Source organism: Sus scrofa, chromosome 9 (genome assembly GCF_054392235.1).
Source record: "Sus scrofa isolate SSC_HxYL_T2T_F1_AM1 chromosome 9, Sscrofa_HxYL_maternal_Yorkshire_Landrace_v2.0, whole genome shotgun sequence".
NCBI classification, from domain to species: Eukaryota; Metazoa; Chordata; class Mammalia; order Artiodactyla; family Suidae; genus Sus; species Sus scrofa.
Genome location: NC_139391.1, coordinates 129,777,181 through 129,789,918, shown reverse-complemented (window position 1 = coordinate 129,789,918; position 12,738 = coordinate 129,777,181). Strand labels below are relative to the sequence as shown.

The window sequence follows — 12,738 nt, the reverse complement described above, 5'->3', positions numbered from 1 at the left end:
GAAAATGAGGCAAAAGCAATTATTGGAGAAGAAAATTTCAAAGATACATCTAAATTGATGAAAGATACCAACCACGTATGCAGAAAGCCCTACAACTTCCAAGAGGTTAAGTAAAAAGAAACCCACAACTAAGCACAGAAGAGGGAAACTGCAAAAGAGCAAAAATGTAGAGAATATCTATGTAATTAGAGAAAAAAGACATTATAAATGGTCTCCAACTCACAGTGGTTTAATTTAATGACTTTTCAACTCCATGATGGTGCAAAAGTGATATGCATTCAGTAGAAACTGTACTTCAAACTGAATTTTGATCTTTTCTCAGGCTAGCAGTATACAGTATAAAACTATCATGATGCTGGCAGTAGTAACGAACCACAGCTCTCAGTCAGCCACACAATCACAAAGTAAACAACCAATACACTTATACCATTCTGTTTTTTCACTTTCAGTCCAGTATATAATACATTACATGAGGTATTCAACATTTATTATTAAATACACTTTGTGTGTAGATGATTTTGCCGCACTGTAAATATTCTGGGCATGTTTAAGGTAGGCTAGGAAAAACTATGATGTTTGCTGGATTATATGTATTAAATGTATTTTTGATTTATAATATTTTCAATTTATGATGGGATTATCCGGATGTAACCCCATTGTAAGTCAAGGAAGAGCTGTATAGACTTTTTTTTTTTTTTTTTGGTCTTTTTTGCCATTTCTTGAGCCGCTCCCGTGGCATATGGAGGTTCCCAGGCTAGGGGTCTAATCGGCGCTGTAGCTACTGGCCTATGCCAGAGCCACAGCTATGCAGGATCTGAGCCTCGTTTGCAACCTTCACCACAGCTTATGGCAATGCCAGATCCTTCACCCACTGAGAAAGGCCAGGGATCGAACCTGCAACCTCATGGTTCCCAGTCAGATTCGTTAACCACTATGCCACGACGGGAACTCCAAGAGCTGTATATTCAAAGAAATATAACTTAGACTTTTAGCTAGTTTACAACAGAAACAATAGAAGGCAGAAGACTGAAATATTTCCAATGCCCTGAGAGAAAGTAACCTGGAATTCCATACCTATCGAAATTATCATTTTAAAAGTGGACTTGAGTTCCCGTCATGGCGCAGCGGAAATGAATCCAACTAGGAACCATGAGGTTGCAGATTTGATCCCTGGCCTTGCTCAGTGGGTTAAGGATCCAGCGTTGCCGTGAGCTGTGGTGTAGTTTGCAGATGCGGCTCAGATCCCGAGTTGCTGTGGCTCTGGCATAGGCTGGGGGCTACAGCACCAATTAGACCCTTGGCCTGGGAACCTCCACGTGCTGCGGGTGCAGCCCTAAAAAAACAATCAAAATAGAATCAAAATAAAAAATAAAAGTGGACTCAAAATAAAGATATCTTCAGACAGCAACAACAAACACCACAAAAGCCTTTTGCTAAAGTTAGACCCTCAGAAAAGTAAACTCTAAAAGGAAAGGAAAAAATATTGGAGATGGAGTTGAGAAGGAGTTGATAAGCAAAAATGAGGTTCTAATTTGTACCAATTAGACTGGAAAAATTAAGAAATATGATGATTCCCAAACTTGGCAAGGACATGGAATAGGGGAAAAGAGCCAAGACAGTCTTGAAGAGCAATAACTCAGTAGTGGGACCTTCAGGTTTCCTTCAAACCTGAAGTAGCTGAAGGAGTACCACAGCAGCAGAGAGAATATGGAAACAGACGTGACACCTGAAACATAACATCGCAAAGTAAAGAAGAAATGATGGATGTTCAAAAATAGTACTAAGATAATTGATTATCCATATGAAAAAATTCATGTTAAAATAAGGCCTCATTTCAAAACATCAGACTAACCAATCTTTAAACATCTGATGCTATCAATAGCTGGGAAGGGAACATTCCCTTATGCTGCTCGTGGGGATATAAACTCACGTAATAACTAGTGAAACCAAAGGTTTTCATACTTTATCATCCAGCATGTCACTTCTAGGTTCCTATGCAGAAACATGTACTACATTGCCTTGTATTGAGAAAAAAAATGAGGTTCATCAATAAGAAAATGGATACATTTGACTCCATTAATCAATAGAATATAAAAAGCAGTTAAAATAAATAGAACTCATGTATTATTGTAGAAAACATAAAATAGAAACAAAATGTTAAGTTTAGGAGTTCCCATCATGGCACAGTGGAAACGAATCCCATTAGGAACCATGAGGTTGCAGGTTCGATCCCTGGCCTTGCTCCGTGGGTTAAGGATCTGGCATTGCCATGAGCTGTGGTATAGGTCGCAGATGCGGCTAGGATCTGGCATTGCTGTGGCTCTGGCGTAGGCTGGCAGCTGTAGCTTCCTTTAGACCCCTAGCCTGGGAACCTCCATATGCAGCAGGTGGGGCACTAAAAAGAAAAAAATGTTAAGTTTAAAAAAAGCAAGGAGTAGGAGTTTCCATTGTATCTCAGTGGTTAACAAATCCGATTAGGAATCATGAGGTTGTGGGTTCAATCCCTGGCCTTGCTCAGTGGGTTAAGGATCTGGCATTGCCGTGAGCTGTGGTGTAGGTTGCAGACGCGGCTCAGATCTCGAGTTGCTATGGCTGTGGTGTAGGCCGGTGGCTACAGCTCCGATTCAACCCCTAGCCTGGGAACCTCCATATGCTGCGGGAGCAGCCCAAGAAATGGCAAAAAAAGACTAAAAAAAAAAAAAAAAAAAAAAAAAAAAAAGCAAGGTGTAGAAGTAGAGTATAAAGCTTATAGAAAATTTTAAAGGTTAAATCAAGACTACGTATTAGATATATAATACCATGTATGTAACATATATGCTGAAAAATGCATGAGGATGATAAATGCGAAATTCAGGATAGTGGTTAACTTTGGGGAAGAAACTAGCATAGAATTGGGTGCCTGGGCCAGGACTAGGGTAAGGTGAGCAAGGCACCTAGCATGCAAAATATAAAGACGCAGTAACTTTCAAGTTTGTGCACGTGCAGGGCACAACCCTAAGAGTGAGTGCCTGCTGACATTTTGTGCCCTTGGTAACTCACTTCTCTGATCCTAGTTTTGGCCTCGTTAGGTGAGATGTCCAAAGACTTCAGCAGCTCTCTGTGGAGTGTTACGGCTTTTATAAAACAATCTGTTGTGCAAGTATTTCTATATAAAGGGTTTGCAATTTCTTCTGCTGTATTTCACATGGTTAAGACCGAAGGTGTTATGTTAATTTCTTGGAGGAGATTGTCACAACATGCAGATATTAGCGATTTGGACTCCAAACACAAGTGCTCTGAGGACCTGGCATGATGACTTCTTGTGGAAGATTTTTTTTTTTTCTTTTTACAGACTAACCAGCAGAAAGACATGTGACTAAGTTTGGCAATGAGCCCCTCCCTCCCATTGTTGTGCATCTTGAGCAGAGAAATGTGAGAACAGGGAGAGAGTAAAGACCAGTTTGGAATTTACACCAGGGGCAGGGCTCGGAGTAGTTCTGCTGACTTGGTTCCTGTCCTGTTTCCAAACACAATTCTCCAAACTTCCCATCGGCTCTGTGAGCCTCTCGATACCCTCCAAAATTTTCCCATTTTCCTTAATCAGAGTCCATTTCTATTGCTTGCAACCAAAGAACTCTATCTGATATTTAGCCTCCTAAATTCTGCTGTCAAAGAATGAATTGAGATAATTCCACTTGCTATAATTGATTCTTAGGAATCAACTCGTTCACCATGATCTGATTTCCCATTTAGATGTGGTAGGATTCTATAAGGACAATATCTACTTGTATGTTTTAAGTCCTATCTGCCAAGGCTTGGCTGAATCACTGTGGAATTATTAATATCCAAGGGGCGGGCCCCTGACTTCTCGTTCTCCAGTTAGGGTTGTGCCTATGGCTCCCCAATAAAAAAATGCCAAGCTGACCTCTGATAATGGCTACAATAAGAATGACAGTCTCAAGTCTAAGAAAACCCATCATTGCACCAACTGTGTCACTTGGAGTTGTCTTACCTCCTCTGTCTTTAAAACATCCCATATGCGAGCATGGTCTTCCACCAGCCAGGGTCCTGTGTTTTCTGCCTTGGTGGAAAGTTTGAGTTTAGACAACACATGAGCAGGCTCTCCCACAGGCTTCCCCTCCATCCTGGAAGAGCCAGGCAGGAGGCATTACGGATCTGTGTGGAAGAAGAAAGTGGGATCCAGGTTAAAACATTACGTGACATTAAAAAAAGAGATAGGAAAGGAAATTATCAGCTTGATTTGTAGCTAATGAGACCGCTGACAACAGTATCACAGTAGGCAACAACTTTTATGCCCACTTTTTATATGTTAGATATTCATGATTGGTGTTTTAATGCAGGCTTCTGGAGGCAGGGATGCATTTTGATAATGGACGACGTGATAAAAATTTTAAAGCAAAGTAAAAAGCATCCTCTGCCTGTTCCATCTGCTCGTCCCTTTGCTCTGGCCTCTCAGTGGCAGGGATGGAAATGGGTGGATGCAAGACAAGGCTGAGTGATGTTTTTGTGTTTTCATGTCATGCGGAGCATGTTGATGAAACACTGGCTGGGTGCATGTATCTTTTTTTTCTTTTTCTTTTTTTTTTTTTTTTTTGTCTTTTTAGGGCCACACCCATGGCATATGGAGGTTCCCAGGCTAGGGGTCAAATCGGAGCTGTAGCTGCTGGCCTACGCCACAGCCACAGCAATGACAGATCTGAGCCACATTGCAACCTATACCACAGCTCACGTTAACACTGGATCCTTAGCCCAGGGAGTGAGGCCAGGGATCAAACCTGTGTCTTCATGGATACTAGTAAGATTCGTTTCTGCTGAGCCACGACAGGAATTCCAGTGTATCTTTTTGAATTATGGTTTCCTCCAGATAGGTTCCCAGGTGTGGGACAGCTGGATCATATGGTAGTACTATTTTTAATTTTTTGAGGAACCTCCATACTATCGTGGCTGTACCAATTGACATTTCCACCAACCGTGTAAGAGGGTTCTCTTCGATATTTATTGGCTGTGTTACTTTCCTGAGTCTTTGCTTCATCAACAGTTGCTGTAGAGACTGCATTTTTAAATTCATGCCCATTCTATAAAATCTACTTCTTTGACATCTTTCCACCGGCCACTGGCTTGTTCAGAATGACATTGTGCCTGCCTAGCACATGCCGCCCTAGGAAATCACCTTACCTCGATTCACTTCACTTCCCCCTGCATCTGTCCTTCTCAAGCTAGTTTTTCTAAAGAGGCAAATCTGATAATGATGCTCCACCTACCTAGAACTTTCCTCAGCGAATAAAATCCCAACTCCTCAACATGCCGTCCAAGGCTTCCTCCACCTCCCTTCTCCCACCATGCCCGCTGCCTCCTCGGCCCCTCCGTCTCAGCCATTGGAAAGTTCACCAATGTCTAATACATCCAGGATCTTTAAGCCTTCCTGTGTGTTCCTCTCCTCCATCCACTCCACCAGGAGACTAAGGACCCCTCTTCCCGTGTCACTCTTCACATGTACTCTGGACAGATTTCTATCATGCTACCTATTACACTTATCATAATTATTTGCTTTCAACTCTATTTCCATCTTCTGGGCTTTTGAGTATCTTGACACTAGAGATGATGTCCTCTACAGTATAAGTACTAAACAGATGTTTGCTGATGGGTTAAGTCAGTAAATCATGAGAATCCAGTACAATAAGATAGCAGATCTAATATATTCAAGTAACAGATTAAAAGTCAGATTATCCCTTCTCTTTAACTCATACTGACTTAATGGGCTGTAAACTCTTCATAAGAAAGGACCAAGTCTGGAGTTCCCACCGTGGTGCAGCAGAAACGAATCCGACTAGGAACCATGAAGTTGCAGGTTCGATCCCTGGCCTCACTCAGTGGGTTAAGGATCTGGCATTGCCATGAGCTTCAGTGTAGGTTGCAGAAGCGGCTCAGATCTGATGTTGCTGTGGCTGTGGTGTAGGCCGGCGACTACAGCTCCGATTAGACCCCTAGCCTGGGAACCTCCACATGTTGGGGGTGCAGCCCTAAAAAGACAAAAGAAAGAAAGTACCAAGTCTAACATTCAATCTGCACCCCCAGGCAGCTAATACTGTAAGCAGCGACATTAGTTAACAATAAAGTAACTTTCACAGAAATGTCTTTGAGGAATTGAGCATGTCTGCAAAATGCAGGTCTGATGCTCACGTAACCCAATGCGTGAATGAAAGTAAATGGAAATGGACACTGATGAGCCAGGCAGGGACGGTAGGTCAGAGGGCTTGAGCAAAGGGTCTTCTGTGGCCAAGTTACTTCTCTGCTCACATGCTCCATCTGTAAGCCACAGGACACAAGCAATCTGCTGGCAGAGAGCAGCAATGAGGAAGCTGCTAACCAAAACCACTGTGCAGTACTTAGATGCACAGAGCACTTACACACACCCACTAGGAACTGGGAAACAGAACCTTTACAATTAAAGAACAAAGTTCTTCTGAGTGGACATGCTAATAAATGATGCTGACACACACATGCAAGGAAATAAACAAAGGAGAGTCATGTGGAGGTTGCAGTCCAAAAAAAAAAAGGAAATTAAAATAAACAGACAAAATGGAAACCGGCCAAATTAGTAGGGAAGGAAATTCCACTGTTGTTATTGGAGACGACACCATAAACAACAAATAATAAATCAAAACAAAGTGGAAAAACCACATCAGATGGTTTTGGCAGTATCTTTTGTATATCATGGAAATGTAACTGGATAAAATAGACAAACCACAGAACCTCAGGGTGAACAAGGGAGCATCTGTAAATGCCATGTAGTCCAGTGACCCCATGGCTCTTACTCTACTGTCTGCCCACAGCTGCTTTCTCATGTCTGCAGTGTGGGTGAAAGTTGGCACATTTTCAGGGTGGGAGACTGAACGCTACTATGTACTGATTTCCCACAGATTGTTCCTTGCCCTGTTTGGAAAGAAGATGCAATTCTGGAGTGTTAAACTAGAAGGGATGCAGAGAGGTGGCCAGCTCTCGCCAGGTTCTTCGAGCATTTTGAGACCCTCCACTCCACCTGAGACTCGAGGCCCTTTCACTCCTGCTCAATGTATCTCATGTGCACAAAAAAACAACCGTATGTATACAATCTATACTGAGTTTTCATTGCACCTCAGTCACGGGGCTAGGTATTTTCCACATTATCTCAAATCCATAGGATAACTCTTCAAGGTAAATATCACCATTGTACAGCCATGAAACATTTGACTCAGAGAGATTAAGTAAGTTTTATGCACTGCTAGAAAGTTGTAGAGTTCCAAAGTCCACGTTCTCTGTTCAAGGTCAATTCAGAAGAGCTTCGGCCCCCAGCCCCTACCTCGTCACTGATGCAATGAGAGCTCCCTCTCGTGCCCCTCCCCCCATGGACTAGAGTTGAAGTGTCAGTGTCTTAGTTAACTGGCATAACAGTGCCCCTTGAGAATGGTCACACGATGAAACTTAGAGAAGAATGGGATGGATAGAGGAAGAAAAATATGAAAAAAATCAGATCATTCCGTTTCCTTTTTACTCCCATCTTAACTTCTGACCAGGGCTGGCTTTATAGGTGTGACCTGTACATGGCTTAAGCTCAGAAGGGCCTGGAGCTTGGTTCGATACTCTGCCATCACTGTCTCAAAATTCCTAATTTTTTCCTGCATTTTCATTTTGCATCGGGCCTGCTGCTGGCCCATCTTTTTCCTCTTCAGATTTAGTTACATTTTATTATTATTATTATTATTATTATTATTATTGCCTTTTTTTTTAGGGCCACACCTGCAGCATGTGGAGATTCCCAGGCTAGGGGTCTAATCAGAGCTACAGCTGCTGGCCTACACCAAAGCCACAGCAACATGGGATCCAAGCTGCTTCTGCGACCTACACCACAGCTCATGGCAACGCCGAATCCTTAACCTGCTGAGCGAGGCCAGGGATGGGACCCAAAACCTCATGGTTGCTAGTCAGATTCGTTTCTGCTGTGCCTGCCACAAAGGGAGCTCCTAAAGTGACATTCTATACTTTCTTTAAACAACTCATGCATTATAAGTTTCTTATTTTCCTAAAATGAACAAGACGTCTCTATAGAGGAGCCATTTTTTTTGGTAGAATCAAAACGTGAGGCATATGTAGACCTTCTTCTACCTCTGATGGGTTACATGCCTTAACGCTGAACTACTGCCTTTTTTCCTAAAACACACAGTCAAGGCTTACAAGCCAGCTTCCATGCAAATACCACTAATATGAGCCCATTTCACAGATTAAGATGAAATCTCTGTAAATCTAAAAGGCAAAATCTTCAACTCTACTTAATAAATTAGTCGAAATATCATAGCTCTCATAAGCTCTTTGGGAAATCAGTTTTGAAGAACTGTCATCCTAAAACACTTGATACCCAAAACAAAATTTTTCTTAGCCACTGAATGATGAAATCATCCTTAAGTTGGAGGTGGAGTGGAGAAAGGAAGCTGTATGTCTATAAAGGCAAATATCTGATCAGAGCACACAAAAGAAAATTTTGCTCGAAAATTTTGCTCAAATATTTAAAAATTGCTTGAGAGCTTTCTTTTTTTTTTTTTTTTTTTTTTTTTTTCCTAAACATAAAAGGGTTGTGATTATACCTGTCTCTACTGCCCGAAACAGAGAAGAAAGAACAGGTAAGACAAGTCTAATGAAAGTGGAAGAACAATACTTTCACTTGACACTGAGAAACAATCTGCAGATGGGAAAAGCCATGTAAGGGTTTTTGAGGTCTCTTTGTTTTCAAATCCTAGAGCCCTAACATTCCCACCAAAGCTGAAAGGTTTTATTTTATTTTGTCTTTTTTTTTTTTTTCTTTTTTTTTGGCCACATCTGTGGCATATAGAAGTTCCCAGGCCAGGTATTTTATCTGAGCTGCAGCTATGATCTGAGCCACAGCTATGACCTGAGCCACAGCTGCAGCAACATTGGATCCTTAATCCACTGAGCCTCAGCAGGAACCCCCAATTTTATTTTGTCTTTTAAGTTAGGTTAAATCCAAAGATCATTTTAATCAGTATTTATAAATCCTAGTTGTCTTATGAGAAATTGATAGCAGTTAAAAATTGATGAAATTGGAGTTCCCATCGTGGCTCAGTGGTTAACAAATCCGACTAGGAACCATGAGGTTGCGGGTTTGATCCCTGGCCTTGCTCAGTGGGTTAAGGATCCGGCACTGCTGTGAGTTGTGGCGTAGGTTGCAGACTCGGCTCAGATCCCATGTTGCTGTGGCTGTGGTATAGGCCGGTAGCTGTAGCTCCGATTCAACCCCTAGCCTGGGAACCTCCATGTGCCGTGGGAGCAGCCCTAGAAATGACAAAAAGACAAGAAAATAATAATAATAATAATGTGATTATTATGAATGAGAAGTGTAATCTTTCTTTTTTTAAATACATTTACTTCCATAAATTTTTTTTTTTTTTTTTTTTGCTATATAGGGCCACACCCACAGCATATGTAGGTTCCCAGGCTAGGGGGTCCAAGCGGAGGCACAGCTGCCGGCCTACACCACAGCCATAGCAACGCCAGATCCTTAACCCACTGAGCAAGGCCAGAGATCAGAACCCACAACCTCATGGTTCCTAGTTGGATATATTTCTGCTGCTCCATGACGGGAACTCCAAAATGTATGCTTTTTAAGTACTTTCTTTTTCAAATATTTACTACATTATGCTTATGATATAATATACATAATATATAATAATAACATTTTTTCCATTCCTTCAAAAATAATCACTGACTGGAGGTCATAACATTTTTGATGGTAACAAGGAAAGACACCATTTTTCTCATGAAAGATGGAGTTGTTAGCTTCTTACTCTAAAAGATCATTAGGTACCAAGAGCAAATAAGCAGCTTCTCAGAGGGCTAATCTTAATAAAAACATAAGCATTACAGGACAATCTAAGAACACGAAAACTTGCCACGACTAGTATCTGTTCTTGCCATTTCATAAAAATTATCCATGACTCCCATGAATAATACTCTTGAAACATGACCTAAAAACTAAGTGCTAAGCCATAATTTCACTGAAATCTTTATTTTATTAGTTCCCATGCTGGACTTTGTTTGATCAATCAATCTATACTTTATTAAATTTGACTTTCTTTCTATAATGGTGAATATTGTACAAGATATCCCTCTAAATCCTTATCTTTTTTCTCCTACCTCTCCTCTTTACATATTTTTGGAAGGAAAAAAGCATTTAATATTCAGAACCTTACTACTAGAATGGTGTGGGGTTTCTTGTCCTTATCTGTTAGGGCCATGCTTTTCTTCTGCCCCTGTAGATTCCATCATTCCTATTAATAATACAGCATTTCTGCTTTATTCCTTTAGGCACATAAGCTCTTGCTTCTGCCTGAAGACATCTTTTGATTTTTTAATTCAATGCAGATTTCTTCTAATCGTGAAACCGTCTGGCATTTGCCCTGTTCCAGTCTCTTCCCAGGATCATTTGTCTTTCTGCCATTTCTTTCCTCCTAGCTTCTCTCATCCTCATTCTTCTTCCTAATGAGCTGAGGTCCGGTCTAGATAAGACAGGTCTGTTTATTTTTATCTTCTATTATCTACAACTCCTCTACCTAAAAAGTTAATCTATGAGGAACGGTCTTTGCATCTTAGTTTCTTTTGTTTGGTTTTTGTTTGTTTGTTTGTTTAGGGCTACACCCTTGGCATGTGGAGGTTCCCAGGCTAGGGGTCTAATTGGAGCTGTAGCCGCCGGCCTACGCCAGAGCCACTGCAAGGAGGGATCCAAGCCACCACAGCTCACAGCAATGCCAGATCCTTAACCCACGGAACAAGGCCAGGGATAGAACCCACAATATCATGGTTCCTAGTCGGATTCGTTAACCACCGAGCCACGACGGGAACTCCTGCATCTTAGTTTTATTCAAAGGTTCAGAATAGCATCACACAAACAGCACTGAAATTCCAGTCAGGAGACCTGGGTTCAAATCATGCAGCCACAGTAAATTCTCGCTGTAAGCCTTAAGTAAAACATTCCACTTCTTGGCCTTAGTTTCCTCCTCTTTAATATGAATAAATGGACCACAAGACTGCTGAGAGTCCTTACAGATAAACACACTCATCTCCCCCCAAATGTAGAAACCAAAACTAATAGGCATGAAATTTTTTTCCAGTAGAGCTGAGGGATCGACACCACTAAACAAAACAGCAAAAGGTGGCAAATTATGTGGGTCACGCACATGTTGCACTTATTCCCGCATCATGCATGCATTCGTGTATTCAAAAGTCAAACAGCATGAACAGCCCCCTGGCACTGACAGATAACATCTGAGTTTTGACTCTTCAGGAATAACCCCAAATTCTTGGTCATGTAGTCAACTGTAAGTCTGCTGAGGCTTTGTAATGCTAGTGTTTGGATGTGCTCACCAACTCTTTGCATCCAAATCCTGGTTTGGTGGTAGATTTTTCTAATCATGATTTTTTTTTTTTTTTTTTGTCTTTTTGCCATTTCTTGGGCCACTCCCAAGGCATATGGAGGTTCCCAGGCTAGGGGTCGAATCGGAGCTGCAGCCTCCAGCCTACGCCAGAGCCACAGCAACACAGGATCCGAGCTGCGTCTGCAACCTACACCACAGCTCACAGCAACACCAGATCCTTAACCCACTGAGCAAGGCCAGGGATCGAACCCGCAACCTCATGGTTCCTAGTCGGATTCATTAACCACTAAGCCACGACGGGAACTCCTCTAATCATGATTGTTATGGTGATATTTACGAATTGGAGGATCCAAGGTCTTAAGATAACAGCCTTCCAGGAGTTCCCGGAACCAAAAAAAATATATATATACAGCCTTCCCAACTGTGGGGCTGCACCCCATGGATCTCACCAGTCCATTCCATCTGAAAAGAGAGAAAGAAGCAGCTGTCTGGAAGCAGAGAATCCTGGGGGGAAATGGAGCCTGGGGCACAGACAGATATCAGATGGAAAGGACTCCAGGAAGCCATGGCATCGAGAGAGATCCCTAGGGCTGGGCAGCATTGGTCCTGGGAAAGGGGGGCAAGTCAAATCATTCTCAACAATACTAACAGTTATCTGTGTTTGAAGTGACAGCAAGTGTCCATATATTAGTTGGTAAAAGCATCTTCATCACCTCTTCCTCTTTGGAATCTCAACAGCCTTCTACTCTATAGAAGGCAATTCATATTCTGTATATTGATTTCTCTTCCTTCCCTCAACTTAACTCTGATCGCCCCTGCTGGACTGCCAGCTCGTTGAGAGCAAGACGGGACATAAATTTATTGTATTGCTTTGATTTTTTTTTTAAAAAAAGCTCAATCACACTTTCAAAAAAAAAAAAACCCTCGTTTTATTTTCTTTCCATTAAAAAAAAAATCACTGGAATCTGAGATTCCACATTTACCATTATGATGTATTTTGGAACAAATGTCAATCATTGGGCAACCATTTCCAAAGGAATTTTAATTATGTACTGTCTCACTGCATACCGAGCAAGGTTGCACAATAGTGGGTGGAGTCAGAAGTGACTTTCTCAGAGAGCAACTGTCTCTCATTAAATGTAGAATATTAAAGACGTGCAAGACATTCCTCCTTCATTCAAGTTGATATTTTTTAAAAGGCTGATCCAACTACACTTCAGACTTTGTGTACTTTCCCCCCTCACCAAGAGTATTTGGCAGAAGTTTTTAATAATAATTCAAAAGAAAAAAAGTTAAAGAAAAACCCAGACTGAGT

General features: G+C 41.5%; 1 protein-coding gene across 4 annotated transcripts in view; it reads right to left on the bottom strand.

Annotated features, from left to right (window-relative positions):
- Positions 1-12,738, bottom strand: part of RGL1 (ral guanine nucleotide dissociation stimulator like 1) — a 295,309-nt gene that overhangs the window by 179,358 nt on the left and 103,213 nt on the right. For all 4 annotated transcript variants that reach the window (XM_003357576.6, XM_005667818.4, XM_084977961.1 and 1 more), the window contains exon 2: positions 3,992-4,155. In XM_003357576.6, the coding sequence (XP_003357624.4) occupies positions 3,992-4,123 (132 nt within the window). In that variant the 5' untranslated portion in view covers positions 4,124-4,155. The remainder of the gene's footprint in view (positions 1-3,991; positions 4,156-12,738) is intronic.